Source organism: Vulpes vulpes, chromosome 9, assembly GCF_048418805.1.
Source record: "Vulpes vulpes isolate BD-2025 chromosome 9, VulVul3, whole genome shotgun sequence".
NCBI lineage: Eukaryota > Metazoa > Chordata > Mammalia > Carnivora > Canidae > Vulpes > Vulpes vulpes.
This window is the reverse complement of record NC_132788.1, coordinates 86,401,255-86,422,047: the sequence shown is the minus strand read 5'-3', so window position 1 is coordinate 86,422,047 and position 20,793 is coordinate 86,401,255. Positions and strand designations below refer to the sequence as shown.

The following is a 20,793-nucleotide window of genomic DNA, read 5'->3' as shown; positions in this document are numbered from 1 at the left end:
CTTCTAATCAAGTCCCTTTAGATCCATTTGCTTAACCTGCTAACTAATTTACTCTCAGTATTTGGATTGATAAGGGAACCAAGCCACCATAACTTGCTACTCCAGGTCCTTTCTTCACCCTATAAACTATATTGAAAGACAGGGGAGCCTGTTGGCTAGGAGTGAAGATGCTTCAATCAAATACCTGAATCTCTGTGCTGCTGATTCCTTGGTTGCACTCTTGGCAAAACTACCTGATTTCCAGGCCTCACAATCTCAAAAATAAGATGTATGTTGTTTGTTGTGTTTAGTATGCTGGGTTGTGGTGAGAAAAGACACAAAAAGCACTCATAGCAGGAACTAATATTCCATGATGGTCTGTCCTCACTTCCTTCCTGCCACCCACCAATGTTATAAGGCAGGGAAGCAAACAAGGAAAACCCAATGCTTCGAACACTTCACTTCCACCATAGTTTTTCCAGGCAATGGCCAGGAGGTTTGTGTTCTGTGTCCTTGCTCTTTCTTACTAACTCATTGTCCTCTCCTGGATCCCTGTCATTTTTGGAGCACTAACTATGTGCCATTAGGCACTTCCCATTCACCACCCTGCGAGGGAGGACCTTTGGTCAATTCTAGAGGTGAGAAACTGAGGCCCAGAAGTGCAGCCACAGGGTCACAGCAGCAGAAGCAGAGCAAAAACAGACTCCCATGTTGATGGGCACCAAAGAAGTTAACTCACAGAGCACTAGCACACAGAAGGTGAGAGAATGTGCAACAGCATGAAAGGACTCTTCTAACTGGATAGCCAGACATTCGTGGCTCCCACATTTCAGTGCCTCTTTTCAATTTTTTTTTAAAGATTTTATTTACTTGACAGAGAGCGATCAGGAGAAGGGGCAGAGGGAGAGGGAGAAGTAGACTCCCCGCTGAGCAGGAAGCCCGACATGGGGCTCGATCCCAGGACCCTAAGATCACCACCTGAGCCAAAACCGAGTCAGATGCTCAACCAACTGAGCCACCTGGGCATTCCTCTTTTTCAAATTTCTGAAAAGGTCTATTTGTTATGACAGTCAAATTTCTCCTTGACATGAATATCCCTGCTCCTGACTCCACACAGGCAATACACTCCTGGCCGCCAGAAGGCAAAGTAAATGGTCAAGGCAGCAGATTTCATGTGCAAGACCTACTGGCCACCCTCTCCTCCTCACCCTGGATAATCTCTCCATTTCAGAGGCAGAGCCCTCAGAAAACTGTGCTAGGAACCCAGCTCCTCAGCAAACAGGAAAGATGTAGAACAATGAACCACTGCAATCTTAAAACATTTTATTCGGTGCAGAAATTCTAAGGTACAAAAACAACATTTTGCAATTGTCAGCTGTGACCTACTGCCACCTATTTACAGTTATGTACAAATCAAATAAGACACTGTTTTCAATGTAAAAATATAGCACACTGCTACAGTCTGTCAGTGCTCACTATTCCACCAAACCCCACCAATGACAATCTTAAAGAAGAAACAAAGACAATGACAACAACCACCATGTTCATGTTCCACAGGCTTTTCCCCCAGAACGTAGTACAGGGAGCTTCTGTAGTAAAAAAAAAGTGAAAATAGAAGTTACCTAATCTCTAAATGAACACATGTGGTTTTTACAAAAGTTTTTGCTCTGTCCAGACTCACCATGTTTTTTCTTGAGGAAAAAAATGAAACTTTTAAATAACAGTTACACATGAGTGTGACCCGATGGTAGTTTTTTCATCTAATGGATGGAGCAGGCAACTTTGTCTACATCGTGTACAAACAGGAGTATGGTTCTTTGAATCTTCTCGACTGAAATTTTACTTGACATAAACATCAGACACGATCATAATTGGTTTGCTCTTGTCAGACTTCTGACTGGGGAAAACACAGTGTTGAGTCCATTCAGAGCCATGACTCTAGCCAGAGTTGGAATCATGACTTCAGAACACAGGAAAGCTCTTGAAGAGTCTGTGGTCCCAGATGAATTTCAGGGAGAAACCAAAGAACAGGAGGGAAGACAATTGGCCAAAATTCCCCAGGAGGTCCTCCCTCACTCTCTTTGCAAATCAGTTCTTAGCAACTGCTCTGTATCTCACCAGGGGCTAAACCGAAGTCCAAACCATTTCATAATATTGTGAGTCATGAATTAAAGGTGATGTTTAGAGATACGTAAAAATAGAATCCAAAATTGTGAGGGAGGGGTAGCTGCCACTCAGATGGTAAGAGCTAGTCTTGAAGAGTATCTTGAAGAAGCTCAGGAATAAGCACCAAGTATCTGACCACAGGAGCAGGGGAAAAACATAACAGGCTATTGCTGGGAAGGGGGATGGATGTGGCAACCAAGTAATCCTCAGAATTAATATAGGCAATATACCACTTCTTAAAAGTGCCATTATAGTTTTAAATAGTAAGAGAAGCCAGGCACATGAGGATTTCCCTATAATCCCCATCCAGAGCTTGGCCTCCACAAGGCACCAATGTGAATAAGGCACCATGTTCTGTTTGCACAACCAAACGGAGCATGAAGCTGAGACACAGAAGAGCAGTGAAAATTATCAAGCCCTTGCAAAACAAGAGCTATGAAGAATGGTTTAAGTAGGTGGGATTATTTACCAGGGGGATGACTTCACTGTGGTTTCCAAATACACGGAAGGTAACCAGCTGTTCTTTTTCCACTACATGCAGAACAAAAGAAAGCTGGTTTGAATTTCTGTAAGACGTACAAAGAACTATCTGATCAGCAGGGTAGGTTACTGAATTTCCCTCACTGAAAATCCAGAATCCCATCCATAGCCATATGTCTGAAATAATTCAGGCTCAGCCCTGGCTGACACCAGAGCGGGGAAACATGCTAGATGATCCAAACTTTCTCCCAGCTCCAAAACTCTGAAATTGGAATCCAAGCTATTGGCTTACAGTCAGACTTCCTTTTGTTTATTTCCACCCTGAGCCTGGAAAGGAGGTGACATAGAAAGGATGACCCAACACCCCATGAGGACTCCTAACTGATCTCTCAGTATCAGGAAAAGCTTTTCTCCATATACTGTTTCACATCTCCAAAACAGAGTCAATTCACAGATCATTTAAAACAGAAGACAATGCAAATACCTGGCTCTAGTGGACACTTGGGATTCCTTGCCCCACTCCCCACAATCCCTGCTTTTCTCATTAAGCCTTGGCCTAAATTCAGAATTGCACATCATTTAAAGAATTATTAAGCCAAGAACTAAAGCTATAAATAGGTCCTTTAGATTGTGGAGTTTAAGTGAAAATTGTTCCAAGTGTTTTTAAAATTGGAGAACATAAATCTGATTTTGAAATTAGTAACTGACTTGCCTTTCTCTTAAGGCACCATGAAATGTAAAGAAGCAATCAAAATATTTCAAATACATTCACAATCCTATCAGACTTCTTTGGGGGAGCAAGTTCGGGAAAAAGCAATCTAGCCATCAGCTGCATTTAGTGAGAGAGCATTTTCTGGTGATACCAGACATCTGTAATCACCATGAATGCTTTTCATTTCAAATCTTACAAGGCAGAGGTGGCAAACTGGCAGCTAGGGGACAAATCAGGCCTGCTCAGGTGTTGAGCCTGAATTGAAAAAAAAAATTATTTAGCTGCCAACACTCTAAAAAAAAATTATAATTTTTCACATAAAAACCCAGATTCTCGGGGTGCCTGGGTGTCTGGCTCAGTTGGGTTAAGCATCTGACTCTTGATATTAGGTCAGGTCTTGATCTTGAAACCATGAGTTCAAGCCCTATATTGGACTCCACACTGGCATGGAGTCTACCTAAAAAAAAAAAAAAAAAAAAGAATCCAGATTCTCAGCTTCTCTTGAAAAATGGGAAAATCAGTAAGTACCACATGGCCACAACTGACCGGAATAGCTGCCTTCCTAGAGGTGGGACAGGAAGCACTTCAGTTTGCCACAGTCCTCGCCATGCCCTATGGCCTCTCTGACACTGAGAAGGTAGGTCATTGCCATTTATCACCACACCTTATTTATCATTATTCCTGGCCTGCTGCACTGGCTACCCTCGAAGGCATAGCATCTGCTAAGTAAGAGCAGCAGTCTTCACAAACAATTTAAAACAGAAAAGGCTAATAACTTTCACATTGGTACTGTCTACCTCTTTCCAATAAGGACACAAAGAATAATTCTCCCCTCTAAGAGAGCCAAATTAGTGCTGAGGCTACTGGGGACTACAGGGTTTTCTTTAAGAAGAGGGTGTATCATTTCTTCTCCAGGAATAAAATAGGGTTTTTTTTTTCCTTCTTTTTTTTCTTCTAAAAGATGCCTAAGTCTGAAGAAAGGAAAAGTTCCAAAAATCAAGTAACTCGACATTTTTGAAGGGACAGTCTTCCTGTTTATTTGTGCTTAAATCAGGGAACCTGAGATTAGGGGTTGGTTCAAAAAAAGAAAAAAAAAAGACATTTGCAGCTATGAAGTAGCAAGACTGAACTCTAACATACAACTTATATACACTGAAATTATTATGCGTTGATTCCAATGATGTCATAGTTGCTAAAGACACTTTGTGAACTTGTGCTCTGGGACTGTCTTCAATTATTACTCATGTGTCAATCAAAACATGTCTCATGATTTTAAGGCCCTGTCTCATTTTTTTGGCTCAAAATGCTATTACCTGGCTGGGTCGCCCAACCTGAATACCTGGGCCTGAACCTGAATGACTTCAGATTCTTTCTGAAGATCAATGTGCCTCAAAAGGCCCAGGATTTGGCCCTCTGGAGGACACTCTGCCCCTACTATGTGGCTGGGCCAGGTCTGTCCGGGTAAGTTCTGGTTGCTTGTAGCCAATTCCTGGGAGAAAAGCACACCTTTACCCAGGCTTCTGCCTCTCTGATCCCTCCCCACTCTGCAAAGCTATGTCAAATGCTAAGTCCTTTCTGTAGGGCACTGGTGAGTTAAGATGAACGACTAGCTCCCTACCTTCAACTACCTTCGAGATCTGCTTACCTGGCTCCTTGCATCTACCTCTGGTCTCCTGCGCAGAGGACACCAGCTAACTTAGCTACACAAGCCTCTTAGCTTTTCATTGAGGTCATCCCTATATTCTAATTATTGTTTCTAAAATTTCTAAAAGCCTGCAATTTGGCAGAAGTTTTATCTGAATTCTGTCTTAGCATTTCCATTACCCAGGACAGTATCAGTCAAAGAATGCAGCTTTGCTTAAAACAGATGTTTTGCCTTAATCTACAAGGCAACTGTTCTCATTCCCAGCACGAGATCGGAGGGTTTAAAAAAAAAAAACAAAAAACTGAAGCTAATAAAGCAAAACCACAAAGTTGGAACATCTCAACTTAGTCTGACTTAGGCCTTCACACTATGGTTTTGCTACTCGGTATGTTAGAATTGTGTTGAACATAAAAAATTAGTACTTGAAAATAACCATCTAAACCCTAAATCCAAACTAGAATTTTACCTGATTTTTGGTCTAGCATATTTTTCCCTTGCATTTTCATAAGAAGTTAAGTTCATTTAGCAAGCTCCCTGCCCATGATCATGGAGCTCAGCTGATGCTCCCTGCCCCACCTGGCACCCCTCCATGCTGTTCCTGGGGTCACTTTCTCAGAGATGCTTCATTTTATGTGCAAAGTTGAATATCCTAAAAGTAGCTCCTCATGGTTACTTTGGAGCATGCATCATTTCTTGGCCTCAATCTTCCTGATAATGTTCCAAAGTGAATTTTCATGTTGGCAAGTTTGGACTGACCAATCTCCCTTGCAGAACTTATCCTGATGACGGAATGGCAGGACAGTCACACATGGGCAGGAGCTCTGCACTTGTCCCAGATTCCACGGTGACATGGAACATCTCTTCTCCAACAAGATGCCTGGCTTTATGGGGGAGACGGTTCTGCAGCTCACTTGTCTCCCCTTCAGAGCAGCTGCAGGAAATTCGATGCCGGTAGAACAGACAAGCACGTTCTTCTCCCAAGGCCGTCAGCTGCCTTTACAGAACATGGAGTATGGCATTTGCATCAAAAATACACACAAACCTCTTCTTTCCAGCAAGGCTGCAAACCTTCCCTTCCCCACCTGCCAAGCACGTGCTTCGGTGGAAAAGTCATGCCCCATTTCACCTCCCACCCCTCCTTGAGAGGTTTCTCATCTCCCTTCATATTGGTCCTATCTGCTAGAGGAGTGAAACCCAAGGTCCCCTGTGTGAATGCTGAGTAAAAGCAGAGTGCCAAAATCCAGCAACACCCATGAAAAACATGGAGAAAGATCCTCACAACCCCTCAAGGACATGGGAAGAAGGCTTTTCACAGGGAAGACCAAGGTATCCTTACCTACATGCTAATAAACAAACAAGATTTGAACAACTATTTTTCCTTTGGAAACAAATTCTGTAGAATCATCATTCATAGAAACAGAACATTTACTTTTCCTTTTTTAAAGCAAATATTTTCCTTCTAAGCTCTAGACAGCTATTTTTGGTAGGATAGAGCACAAGAGACAAATCTTTCATTGGGTAAGTACAACAGAAACACGAAGTGAAACATGATTCACAGGCTGGGTTGTTGGGAGGGAGTACTTTAAGATTCAAGAATTCAATGATTTCAGGTCTCATGTCTTCTTCAGACGGTATTAGAAGCGCACACTCATCTTTGTGACAGATCTCTCCTCACCATCTTAAAATGAGACTTCTCATTAGACGAAACCAGTTCAGCAGATTAAGTGGCTGCCACCTGCACACACTGCCATATTTCAATTGATTCTGATCCCTAATATTCTGGACACAGCTTTAGATCAGCAGCCAACTGAAGCATGGACTCCAGCTTCCAGTAATACAGCTCAGTTGGGTATTAGTCTTTTAAAAATAAACTTCCAGGCAGCAACATCTGAGATACTGCATAGTAAATGGAACCCAAGGAAACTTGGCATGCAGATCTGGGCCCCACATGATGCCTACTCAAACCAAGAGGTGGTCCTGTGTCCTGAGTTATGGTGCTTTCTGTGCAATGACCAGCCCATGTCAGAAAAAAACTGTCAGCATGGTAAGCCTGACCCTGCAGCCCCCACCTCAGCCAGCTATGGCACCACTAGTACATAGAGACTTATTTCATGAAAGGTGATAGTATAGTCAGTTACTTTCTCGACCTTCGACTCAGCTTTTTTTTTAACATCCGTAGTACTGTAAATTCTATACCAAAACCAGACAAGATCATCATCTGTAACAACATGGATTCCAGATATACTGGCACTTGACTTCTGTGGCTATAATGGTGCTAAAAGTGCTTCTTCCACAAAGCATTTCAAATCAAAGTAGCCAACAGCAAACAGGCAAAGTTTGGAGAGATAAATACAATCTGAATAATCAGTGCAGGTACGTTGCTGTTTCTCTGTGCATATATCCTCCTACCTCCCAGAATTGGCTCTAATCCAAGGTCTGACCTTATGGATATGCCTTTCAGAGATCCATACAGTTTTAGAAAGTTGGAGACTCTGCCAAGATATCAGGTAGAGGGATGGGACAAGGAGAGCAAGTACTGGCCCAAATTTCACTCCAAGTATCCTTGCAGGAGACCTCAGCTCCAAGTGGACTGCGCAACCAGAGAGAAGAGCTGGGGGACCAGAGAGAGGCGGCAGCTAAAGTGGCAATGCTTAGACTCTTCCATTTTGTTACAAAGGGGCGACCGCATGGAGTTCACCAGTGTAGCTGCAGCAACCAGGCTCTGCTTTGCATACCCCAGATGTGAGAAGCTTGGAAGGGAAGGCAGGAGGATCCTCCTCACCTAAGGAAAGAAAACAGGGCAGAGCCACACGTCATTGTACTTCACTGGGGCGTAAATGGGGTTGAATCTGGCTTTACAAGTGAGGCAGGCCTACCAACCAACTCAGGACAGGCCACTGTCAACCTGTTGGCAGGTTCCCTTAGTTGAGGGCCAAGGGTTTTCATGCATGACTCCAGCTAGCCATAGACACTGTAAGGAGAAGCCCCAGGTGGCATCCTGCTGGTGCTCCCTGGGGAGACAGAACTCTCCTTCAGAGCCCTCCCACTTGGCCCTGTGCTGAGCTTTGATGGAGCAAACACTGTGTCCACCAATCCCAAGATTATTAAAAGATGTGGCTTTTAAGCCACTGGCATAGGTGAGGGATGGTGAACACTACAAATCCCAGCAAAGATAAAAGTCCACAGAACCCACCCCCCCCAACCAATATCCTTGGGGCAAGCCGCCTATTGGTGCCTGCCAGAGGCCTGCAGAGTTCAGGAAGGTGATATAATGCACACACCGTATGTTTCATAACACCTCCTGCAGGGACTGGGCCGCTCACCATAACTGAGCCTCAGTATTCCAGCAGTTCACACATGGGAACATTCCCATTGCCTGGAATAAATCGAGACTATCAATGGAGTCTGTAACCTCCCATAAGGATTCAGTGCCAGTAAGCGTGCAGCAAAAGTAGAGAGACAGTCTCATGGATTTGGGAACTAGAGACAAAGGCTGTGGCCTGCATCAGGAACCCAACCCAAAGGCATTCTTGGCTCCCCCTGCACCTTACCCAGGCCAGAGGAGGACGACACGCTCTCTGTCAGCGAAGATGTCTCTGTGTGGTCTGCCGAGAGTCCTTCCATTAAGGGCAGGGACAGCTCCGAGGAGGGCACGGACGAGTCGTAGATGCCCGAGTCCCGAGGCATGTCCGAGGGGCCAGGGGCTTTCACGGCGTGCAGCAGGGGCCGCAGGACCGAGCCCCCGCCGGGCCCGGGCCCCACCTCCGTGTCTTGGTCCAGGCCCAAGTGCGGGCCCTCGGAGGGCGAGTCGGCCTGCGCCCCAGGGGCCACAGCCTCAGCCTTGAGGCAGAAATCGCTGCTGTCGGGCCCTGGTTTGCACACGACGTCATTTAACACCAAGCCCGAGTCAAACTTCTCCAGCACCGGCTCTCGGGAGTGGAGGGGGGGAGGGCGGAGGGGAACGAACTGCTTCTCAAACCAGTCGGGCTCCTCATCGATGAACTGGTGCATGTTGCAAATGGCCACGTAAAGGGAGCGGCCCGACTTGCTCCGAAAGTAGTTCCTTCTGCTCACCTGCCCGGGGTGCGGCCCCGACTCCGGAAGGCCGTGGTCTCGGGAGTGCAGGTGGGAACAGAGCTGGGGAAGGTTGTCCATGAGCTTGTACTTAGTGCTCAGGTCCAGGACGCCGGGAACGTCTCCCTCGCATGAGTAATCAAAGTAAACGGTGATGAACTTGCTGAGCTGGCCTGAGGAGCTCTGCTTGGCCTGGCGCAGCTTTTCTGCGATGGCCGACACAGCCACCAAGAAGAGCTCACCCTTTCCCGAGCCCCGGCCTCCGCCTCTGTGCTTGTAGTTCTTCTTGTCCACAAAGTACTTCATGCCTTTGGAACACACCACGATGATGAACTGTGACTCGTGGATCTTCTGGATGACCCATTCTCTCTGCCCTTCTCTGCACAGGCTGAAGTCCTCCCACAGGTCCAGAGCCACCTGGAAAGAGAACATGGGCCTCACTCACCTATACAGCCTGGAGAGGAGACTCAGGTAACAAAAACAAGAGTGTTACAAGAGGGTCACATTATCCATCCTTTACGTATTAGCGGCACAGCTGTGTGCAGGCTCCGGGGTGCCGGGGTCCCAGAATAGCTAACGTTCTACGGGTGACAGTCATATGCCAGGACTCCGGCATCGTGCCCTTGCTTCTGCCTGACACAGAGCCATTCCTGATCTCACCCCACCAGGGAGAAGATGGACACACAGAGCTTCTAGCAACCTGCCAAAGTCACATATCACAAGTGAGGCCTTCGAGGGACTCTGTGCTAGTGACCACAGACAATGAGCACACTGGGGTCAGTCAGTCTGTGTGATGAGTGGAGCTGCATGGTGATGGAAGGTGATGATGGATGAAACTGGGTGCAGGACTCCAAAGCAGGCAGGAAAGAGGCTCAGGTCTGCATGCCAGACTTGCCCACAAGGCTGGTGGACTCACATCCAGAGAGCATGTGGAACAAAGAGGACAGCCACTCTGGTTAACTCATTTGTGAGTGACGTGGCACCTCCCACCATGACTTCATAAGCAGTCTATGGGGTGTCATATCCATATAAGGTCTTCCATCCAAAGGAGATTCTGGGAGGGGGTGAGAGGGAGAGGCACCAAGAAAGGAGAGAAAACCAGGCATGCATGTGCCCCTCAGAGGGCTTCACCTTCTTAGACCATTTTCATCTGATTCTGCTAAAAATGTCTCTTGGCAGTTTTACCAGCCTCTTTCTTTCTGTAGTTCAGAAACTAATCCTCAGTGGCTATATGCCTGAATGAGAGCCACAGTCTCTAATGGGGAAGGGGGCTCTGAAATGACTTTGTCTTCTTCTTTGGCTCTAAGGAACACAGTTCAACATCCACTCACTTGCTGAAAATAATCCTGAATTGCTTTACATTCCCTTGCATTATACATTCTAAAAGCTAACTGGAAGTATATACCAAACATTTTTTAAATGTTCCCATCTTTGATACAGCAATTCCATTTCCAGGCTTCTATCCCTGCAAAGTCATCAGAAATGAGGCAAAATTGAACTACTGAGATGTTTAGCAATTTGAAATAACTCAATTATAGAGAGTTGATATGATGGATCACGTGGCTGTTTAAAATTGCATGGTGCAGCCACTCTGGAAAACACTATGGAAATTCCTCAAAAAGTTAAAAATAGAACTACTCTACAATCTAACAATTGCACTAGATCTTTACCCAAAGAATATAAAAATACTAATTTGAAAGGATATATGCACCCTGATATTTATAGCAGCATTATCAACAATGGCCAAATTAGGGGAAGAGCCCAAATGTTCATCGACTGATGCATGGATAAAGATGTAGTATGCATATAGATATAATGGAGTATTATTCAGCTACCAAAAATAATAAAATCTTGTCATTTGCAAGTACATGGATGGAACTAGAAAGTATCATGCTAAACAAAATAAGTCGAAAAAAGACAAACATGATATTATTTCCTTTGTATGTGGAATTTAAGAAGCCAAAGAATCCTAAAGGGGAAAAAGAGAGCAGCAAACCAAGAAACAGACTCTTAACTATAGAGAACAAACTGAGGGTTAGTAGAAGGGAGAAGGTGGGAAGATAGGAGAAATGCGGAATGGGGATTCATTGGGATGAGCACTGGGTGATATATGGAAGTGCTGAATATCATATACCTGAAAATAATACTACACTGTATGTTAACTAATAGGAATTTAAATAAAAACTTTACAAAATAAAATACAATTGCAGTTTACATAAAACTTTCAGTAGTGTAAAGTTATTAAATGAAAAGACAGGAAAATTATTCTAATCTACCCTAAATGCAAAACTGTATGCATGAGTTCATCTGTGAAGAAAGAAATTGGAAGCAAACAGACCAGATATTAACTGTGTTCCTCTTTCTCTAGGTTGAGATTATAGGCCATTTTTTTTGGTCATCTTTGTTTCCAAATTTTCTACAGTAAGTATTACACTCATAATTGGAAGACACTTCCACCCTGAGGCTAGTTAGTTACAAAGCAGAGCCCATGGGTTGTCCGTGTCTGAAGACTGTGTTGCACCAGCTGGAGTTTGCAGTTTGGATCTGTGCATCTCCCTAGCTTCAGCTTGTAAATAGGTATTATTGACACTAGGGGGCAGCCTTGCCACATGGAGACACTAAGACACCCACCAGTGGGCAGTAATCAAAGTACAAATAACTTTAATTACACAGCTATTGTACAGTTCTTGCATTGGTAAGAAACAGAGTGTGCCTTCCATGACAGCTTCAAATTTCACTTCACCTGAAAATTAGCACTATCACATTATAGAAAAGCTACATATTAATAGCTTTAACTCAAGAGACAGTCAAGAAACCAGAGCTGACCATTTGAGTACTTGACATATTATTATTCTCCCTTCTCAGCAAAACTACTCCAAAGAATTGTCTAAGCCTGCTGTTTTATCTTCCATCCTCTCTTTGGCCGGTCAAGGCTCACCAGGTGTCTCACCAGGTCCCCCTACTCCTGTTACATGTTCTCAGTGGATATGCCATTTCCTTCCAGGCAACTGTACAATCTTTTTTTTTTTTTTAAGATTTTATTTATTTATTCATGAGAGACAGAGACACAGGCAGAGACACAGGCAGAGGGAGAAGCAGGGTCTATGCAGGGAGCCTGATGTGGGACTCGATCCCAGGTCTCCAGGATCACTCCCTGGGTTGAAGGCAGCACTAAACCGCTGAGCCACCCGGGCTGTCTACGATCTCCTTGATGTTTATAAAACTTCCTACCAGTTAGATGCCACTAAAGGCTTTTGAGCAGGAGTGTGTCAGGGTTAGGACTAAGTATTAGGAAACATTTAGTGCTATGGTAGTGATAGGTAGGGCAGACTGAGGGAGGAGTGTGAGGCTGACCCAAATTTGGAAGGAAGCAAGGTCCTAGGTGTCACCCAAAGAGGCCTGTAGGGAAGGAGATAGAAGGGAGAGCATGGGAGCACATGTCCTACCCAGGGGAAGAGAAGAGACTTCAGATTGCTCACCTCACAGCCGCAGAAGTCCTGCAGGAAGTAGGCAAAACACCGGACAACATTCATGTGATTCTGGCCATCTTTACTGGAATAGCAGAGGAAGACCTTTGGCCGTGGCCGGAGCCTCTCTCGGGGGAGTGCCGTGGTGTACGAGGAAGACTCAGAACTCTCTTCATCTAAATGTGAATATATATTTTCTAAATTGGAAAAGAAGATAGGGTTGATGCCTACGAGCCAATGGTTTATCCTGTTCCCTAAGACTCGGGACCTAATGCCTCTTCAAGAAACAACAGTTGATATGCACACCTGAGATCCCAGTCCCCACCTCCCCAGCCCCTGGGTCACCACTGGAAATAAGAGAGCGGATTTCTCCAGGGGAGCAACAAGCGGCCAAAATTAGTTGTTCACCTGAAATTGAGTTGGAGTAAGCCAAGAAAACTGAAGGGACCACCCTGGTCAGCAGAGAGCACCCAGAAGCTGGTCTCACAACCAAGTATATCTACCAATTAAACACTAAAAGGGCTGACCTTCTTTAAAAAAAGGAAGGAAGGGAGGAGGGAGGGAGAGAGGGAGGGAGGAAGGGAAGGCAAACCCTGCTGAGCGATGACTTTAAAGTACATAAGTCGGGATCCCTGGGTGGCAGCGGTTTAGTGCCTGCCTTTGGCCCAGGGCTCGATCCTGGAGACCCGGGATTGAATCCCACGTCGGGCTCCTGGTGCATGGAGCCTGCTTCTCCCTCTGCCTATGTCTCTGCCTCTCTCTCTCTCTCTCTCTGTGACTATCATAAAAAAATAAAAATTAAAAAAATAATAAAGTACGTAAGTCTTGGGTCAACCTAGGTGGCTCATCGGTTTGGTGACTGCCTTCGGTCCAGGGCGTGATCCTGGAGACCCAGGATCGAGTCCCACATCGGGCTCCCTGCATGGAGTCTGCTTCTCCCTCTGCCTGTGTCTCTGCCTCTCTATCTGTGTCTCTCATGAATAAATAAATAAGATCTTAAAAAAAAATAAAGTACGTAAGTCTTAAGAGTACATCTCAGTAAATTCTTATCTAAGTATATACCTATGTAACCACCACTCAGATCAAGATATAAAACATTTCCAAGCTCCCCAGAAAGTTCCCTCCCAACACCTGTCTTTTATAAGTAATGACATCCTACCTCTACCCTTACTCATACTTTTAGACTTCATCTATATTCTTAAATTTACTATCCTGAGTCTGGGAATAGGATTATGGCTTCGTGTTCATGGCTCCTGAGGTTAAAAGCCAAGTATTTCAATGCTAGGAAACTAAAGGACCTATGTGGCCTCCCAAATGCCCATTTGGGGGGCGGGGGGGGGGTGGGGCCGGGGGAGCCAAAGGCTCCTGACTCCCTCTGTTGGCTGGTGTCCTGCCAACTTGGGAAGAACACACCACACAAAGAGATACCTTGTTGCTTCTTGCGGCACATCACAGTGAAGAGGGTGGCAAATGCTGAGATGACAACCAGCGGCACGGTGATGGCAACAGCCCTAATGGGCCCAGCCCACGGGGAATGTGCTGGGAAATTTCAAAGAGAAGGTTTGAAACTTAAGCAGCGCAAGTTCAAAGAAATTCCTCCTTTTCTTTTTTCTTCCTTAAGATTTTTTAATTTAAGTAATCTCTACACCAAATATGGGGCTTGAACTCACAACTCCAAGGTCAAGAGTCACATGCTCTACTGAGCTAGCCAGGCACCCCTCTTTTTCCTCTTTTTAAACATAAGCTGCCTAACACGTGCTAGGACCCCTTGACCACATTTCTCTAGCATTGGTCTGGTGATTACAAAGAATTCCTTTTAAAGGTTTGTAGAGTATAGGATCCCTGAGTGGCTCAGTGGTTTAGCCCAGGACATGATCCCTGGAGTCCCGGGATCGAGTCCCACATCGGGCTGCCTGCATGGAGCCTGCTTCTCCCTCTGCATCGCTCATGAATAAATAAATAAAATATTAAAAAAGGGGGGGGGGAGTTGTAGAATACAATTCACAGTGACTACTTGTGAGAATTCAGCCTTAGGAAACCTCACTTCCCACCACTTTTCTTCCAAGGACCAGTGACTATTTAGTCCCAGCTACACACAGACACACACCAACCACAGTGGCCTCGGTCTCCCAGACATTGACATTAGGATGGAAGGAAAGTTAGCTTTGATGCAATACCTTTTTATTTTAAAGAGTGAGTAGGGGAGAGGGGCAGTGGGAGTGGGATGGAGAGAATCTCAAGCAGACTCCCCATGCTCAGCATGGAGCCCAACACAGGGCTTGATCTCACGAACCCCTGAGATCATGACTGGAGTTGAAATCAAAAGTTGTGGACACTCAAGTGACTGAGCCACCCAGGCACCCCTGATGGAACACCTTTTAAAAAAAGAGGGGCTCAAATGATGTGTTTTGGTTTTACAAATTATGAAGTACAGAAAGTATCAAAGTGCATGGTCTGCTGTAGTCCAGAGCCAACATTTCACACAGGAAAAAAAACATACCTGGCTTTAAGGCATAATGCATCACTTTTCTAGTTGTATTAGTGTCATCCACCAGCTGCAAAACAGAGGATGCTGTATCATTATTTTTTTTAAGTGATAACATCTCAGCCAATTTCATTCATTTTTCCATCTGCGGGCAGTAGGGGGCAGAAGGAAGAACAGCTACTGCCTAGGATCATTTATGAGCCTCGACTGGATATTAAATCAGATAAATCTCTGCTTTATGAACGCAAAACTCTCCACCTCATCACCTTGCATGAATTCATCATTGTTCATTCACTGATGAATTCAGCGAGTGAGCTCCACATTCTAACAATCTTCAATTACAGTGGCATCCTACCACTAATTTTCCTGGGCTGCCATGAATGCTTTAAGAGGGTGTGTCACTTCAAAACCACATACCGCTACCAAGTCATACAACCAGTGTTTCTCCCAAAATGTTAAGACATGTTGATGGTCTCTGAATAGCAGAGCTATGGACAAACTTTTAATTTCCTTTTCTATTTTTCTTTTATTCCTGTTTTTGTAGTATGTTTGATACTGGAAAAGTAATCTAAAATTATATATTTATATATATATTTACACACACATATACACACACACACACCCCATTTGCTTTTTTTTTTTTTTAAGATTTTGTTTATTTATTCATGAGACACACAGAGAGAGGCAGAGACATAAGCAGAGGGAGAAGCAGGCTTCCCGCGGGGAGCCCAATGTGGGACTCGATCTGGGAACCCCCGGATCATGACCTGAGCCAAAGGCAGACATTCAACCACTGAGCCACCCACGTGCCCCTGTCTTTTTGCAGTGGTATTTAGAACTTCATGTATATTTATACAGAAAAATGTCAGCAGAAAACTAGAGAAATAGAGGCAGATACAATTGGCGTAACTTTTCCTTTATGTTTTACTACTCAAAGTTTTTAAATCCAAGGTTTTAAGAACATATTTTTGTAGTCTAATGGTGTAGGGGCCCCAGTAGGTAGCACAATGCCCTATTGGTAAATATTTTGAAACTAAGCTACTGGGGAAACAAGCAGTACGACAAGCAGATCCTCCCTCTGTCCCCCTCAAAGCAGGAAATGTATCTCCCATATGACAAATACCCTCACCGTATCGAGAAGTAAAAAGAACCTCCTTGGGGTCCCTGTGTGGCTCAGTCAGTTAAGCATCTGCCTTCAACTCAGGTCATGATCCCAAGGTCCTGGGATGGAGCCCCATATCTGGCTCCCTCCTCAGCAGGGAGTCTGCTTCTCCCTCTTCCTTTGCCCCTCCCTCCCAGCTCATGTGCTCCTTTCTCTCAAATAAACAAAATCTTAAAAAAAAAAAAAAAAACCAGATATCCTTATTGTTTGAGATAGGGACTTCAATGTCGAGAAAGCTATAGAAACAAACCTTGTTACTTTTTATCTTATTATCCCAGCCTAAATCCCACTTGGTATTCCTTACTAATTAAAGTTCCCAAACATCCATTTTCTTTATCCTGTCAATTCCTCACAAATTTATTATCTCTTTGTCCAAAAAGCATAAAAACTGTGCCTGCCTTTGTAATTTCTTTGGCTTTCAATTTCATTACTGGGCCTCTGTGAGTACTCAATAAGACTCTGGATTTTTTCTCAAAATCCTTAATCTGTCTCATGTCAATTTAATTCCTAAACCAGCTGGAAGAACCCAGGGAGGAAAGAAGGAATTTCTTCCTCCCCTACAAAGGAATATGGTATAGAAATTCTTAAATCATGGTTATGTGGACTATATGGTTTCATAAAAATATTTGTATGAAATATTTGAAATACTGAGAAAAATCAAAGACTGATTACATATAAAGTTTTTAAAAAGCATATTAAGGACCATGTAAAAAGATAACTGTGCACACCCTCAATAGCTTGAAATTTTAGGGTTGTAAACAGTTGGAATTCTACATGAACTAGATTCATTCTGTAGAATTAATAATAGGGCTTTCTTGAGTTATGCACACCTCAATTATATAATCCCCAGGAGAAACATTTTGAAGGAGGCAGCTGGTTGTCTCTGTATTTTGCTCCTGCAAAGAAACAAAACAACACTTTTAAAACTCACTTCCTGGATAAGGGTCATCTGGACCTCTCTTTTCCCCCCAGAGCTGAAGGAGACCTGCCACCAGTCGTGACTATGTTCAGAATACATAAATTAGATCAGAAAGCAGCCGTGTTTATCTGCTACACATGATCTGAACTTTACTCTGATAAGAAGGCCCGGGAGAGCCCAGAGAACCCCGTCAGAGTCTATACTTAGTGGTGCCCTCAGCAGGACTATTTCATTTGCAGACAAAGAAGCTAGTTAGACTACCCTTTACTTATGGAAAGGGTGAGGAAAGGAATTACCTGCCCATGTTTGTGCATATTTTATGTGCCATAATTTCAACTTGAGCAGAAGGTCAATGACAGAGGTGAGAGCCTGCAGGAAAGCAAAACTCAACAACACAGAAGCACGTCTAGGAAGGTGCTAAGTTCTGCTATTATGACCAAAAACCTCTCCTGGTGCTTGCTAGAGGCGATCTAGCAGTCCTGTGCACTTTCACAAAACATTTTCCCCTCTTGCTGACCTCCTTTAGCTTAAAAACTTGATGGCTGAGTTTCTACTTAACTTTGGCCTATGTGTATGATCGTAAGCCACTGACTGCTCCTAGATGTGTTTTTTTCCATTGATTAGCTGCGTGGCCTTGAGCAAGCCAGGTGACATCATGGAGCCTCAGGTCACCCTATCTGTAAAGTGGGATGATGGCAGCAGCCTCTGTTGCACAGAGTTGTAAGGATTCAGTGAGCATAAAGCTTGGTGACTGGCACACAGCAAGCATCCAATTAATGTTTAAAATAGAGCAGAATGAACTAGAAATATTTAATTCTGTTATTTCCTTGATAATACCTTTCCCAGGCTTCATCACCACTGGAATAGCTGAGTGTAGATAACTGGAGAGCATGAAGGGCACCCCTGAGACATAACATTCTGGAATATCTACCAACTGCTGAACTAAAGCCTAATATTCACATTGAATCATCCAAATTCCAGGGGCCCAGGGGTCACATTAAACATGTAGTATTCCTTAATGTATGGAGAGCAGCTCACCTGTTTACAGGCCTTTCTCTTGAAAGGCCCTTCATGCTTGAGCTTATAATGAAGATAGAAGAAACGGAAGCCAAAGGTGTGTGGCGCGTGATCAAAAGACACCTGCATGTCCAAACCGTGCTGAGTGATGTTCAGGTTCCGAGGCTTCCAGACTGGGAGGAGGAAGGACCCAGAATGAGCACCCAGAGGCCACCCCGGCACCACTGTGCTGGCAAGACTTGAAAGACAAGAACAGCTGTACTTACAGGGTTTACAGGCCAGGTTGTCCGGCTGTAACAATAGGTCGCAGGCTATTAAGAAAGATGCATATTTTTAGTTTTAATACAATTTGACATTTTCCTCATCCAATAATTCAATAAAATAGAAATATACGGTTCCGGATAGTGTTGGAAAAAGTATAAAATACATCGATTCAGCAATGATTTCCAGTACAGCATAGTTATATCTTATGAAAATTTAAATTGTACAATGTAAAAATATTAATGCAGTTCATTTTATGCCAAATAAATGAAAAGAGTGTAAAGTCACCCAGACTTTTAAAGCTTGTCAAGCATTACATAGTTTTAGGGCCAGCAGCCAAGGCCAGCAGGACTGTGTTCAGGCTACTGCCACATGGAGGTTCCGGTTTAACTGTAAACGGAAATAAAACCAGGCCCTGCTCTACCGTACAGGTGTTTAGGCACAAGAGAACTTTGGAGTGATTCTGGAACTATCTTAGGGTTATTATAAACTTTGCTAGCATTCTACTTTAAAATCCTCTAAGAGAGTCAAAAAATGGCATCGAGACATCTACTAAGTAGTAGCACCAAAACTGAACACTAGGCACCAAAGCCAACAGGGCTTTGAAGCAGGGCTTAAATGTGATTAAAAAAAAAAAAAAATGACGAGAGAGGCCAAACAGCTAGTCCAATATGCCAATGCTGCTCACCCAGGGAGAACATTCTGGCAAATGTTCCTACAACACCAAGAAAACCAAAGACAGCATCAAGATCATAGTGCACTGAAATGGTGATAAACGTATCTCCCACCTCTGCCTCACCCCCAAACAGACACATTGATTTTGATAGGAAAAAATTAATCTTAAATTACACTAGTTCTAGGATGCCTCGATAGCTTAGCAGTTGAGCATCTGCCTTTGGTTCAGGGCGTGTTCCTGGAGTACTGGGATGGAGTCCCATATCAGTCTCCCTGCATGGAGCCTGCTTCTCCCTCTGCCTGTGTGTGTGTGTGTGTGTGTGTGTGTGTGTGTGTGTGATGAATAAATAAATAAAATCTTTTTTTTTAAAAATTACACTAGTTCTGACAAAGGTGAGCTTTTCTTTTTTCTTTTTTTTAAATTTTATTATTTATTTATGATAGTCATACAGAGAGAGAGAGAGAGAGGCAGAGACACACAGGCAGAGGGAGAAGCTGGCTCCATGCACCGGGAGCCCGACGTGGGATTCGATCCCGGGTCTCCAGGATCGCGCCCTGGGCCAAAGGCAGGCGCCAAACCGCTGCGCCACCCAGGGATCCCCAAAGGTGAGCTTTTCATAAACATATTTGAATCCTCTCATTGGTTACAGGTAAGGCATTGAGATGTCGAATGTACATAATCTTTGCCTTATGAAATAATGTTTTATTTAAGAAAATGAGACTTTATAACTTTACTGCATTTCTTTTAATACAATTAAAAGAAAAAAAAAAGAAAACAGAGTATGAGTTATAGAGTTGAGAACAAAAACATCATAGAGGAGGATGAGGCCAGCAATCAGACCACATAGAAGTGCTGGCAATTTGGACTGCCAGCTGAACATTGGGGGCTTGGAAAGCCAGACAGAAAGCCTGACCAGGAAGGCAAGAGGGAATGGCTACAGGCTTCAGGATGCCTGGGCAACCAAATCTGAAAGCAGTGATTCAGGTTGTGGAAAGGCACACCGCATACAGAACAGATGAGAAGGGAACCCAGCATAGTCGGCTGGGGAGTGTGGACTCCAGAGTCAGCCTTCTGGGTTCAAATCCCAGCTCCCACCAGGCTCTTTAACCTCTGGGTGTGTGATTCCACATCTAATAAGTAGAGATGGGAGGATTAAATTCTTTGAAGGGTGGAGATGGGGGTAAACTGAGTCAGTATTTAGAAAGCATTTAGAACAGGGCCTGACACACAGATGTTAAACAAATTAACTTTCTAGAAAGAGGCAGTCTCAGGGTTACTGATTAGCTGTCTTAATGGAATCCTGAAAATGGGCATTCACAAAAGCCACCTTCCTGATGACAGGTTAAAAAAGATGGAATTATTTCATGCTGTACTCTTTGTGTCCAAAATCAACTAATACTTTTTAGTCTTGCTTTTTCTTTTTTTCCAAGTAGGTTTGTGTGTGTGTGTGTGTGTGTGTGTGTTTCCCCCAAGTAGTTTTAATATATGGATATCTTGGAATGCCTGGGTGCTCAGCGGTTGAGCATTTGCCTTCAGCTCGGGGCGTGATTCTGGAGTTCTGGAATCAAGTCCCACATCAGGCTCCCTATGGGGAGCCTGCTTCTCTCTCTGCCTATGTCTCTGCCTTCTCTCTGTGTCTTTCATGAATAAATAAACAAAATCTTTAAAACATATATATATATATATATATTTTAAAGATTTATAAAATCTTTAAAATACATACATACATATAAAGATATATGTATGTATC

General features: G+C 43.9%; 1 protein-coding gene across 2 annotated transcripts in view; it reads right to left on the bottom strand.

Annotated features, from left to right (window-relative positions):
- Positions 1-1,285: 1,285 nt before the first annotated feature.
- IL17RD (interleukin 17 receptor D) overlaps positions 1,286-20,793 on the bottom strand; it is a 69,640-nt gene continuing 50,132 nt past the window's right edge. Inside the window, exons 6-13 of one of the 2 annotated variants that reach the window (XM_072720684.1) lie at positions 18,373-18,417; positions 18,128-18,279; positions 17,001-17,066; positions 15,024-15,078; positions 13,952-14,062; positions 12,536-12,720; positions 8,534-9,473; positions 1,286-7,764 (exon numbers count right to left, since the gene is read on the bottom strand). In XM_072720684.1, coding sequence (XP_072576785.1) covers positions 7,652-7,764; positions 8,534-9,473; positions 12,536-12,720; positions 13,952-14,062; positions 15,024-15,078; positions 17,001-17,066; positions 18,128-18,279; positions 18,373-18,417 — 1,667 coding nt within the window. In that variant the 3' untranslated portion in view covers positions 1,286-7,651. The remainder of the gene's footprint in view (positions 7,765-8,533; positions 9,474-12,535; positions 12,721-13,951; positions 14,063-15,023; positions 15,079-17,000; positions 17,067-18,127; positions 18,280-18,372; positions 18,418-20,793) is intronic. The other variant, XM_072720685.1, reaches the window with a different exon arrangement.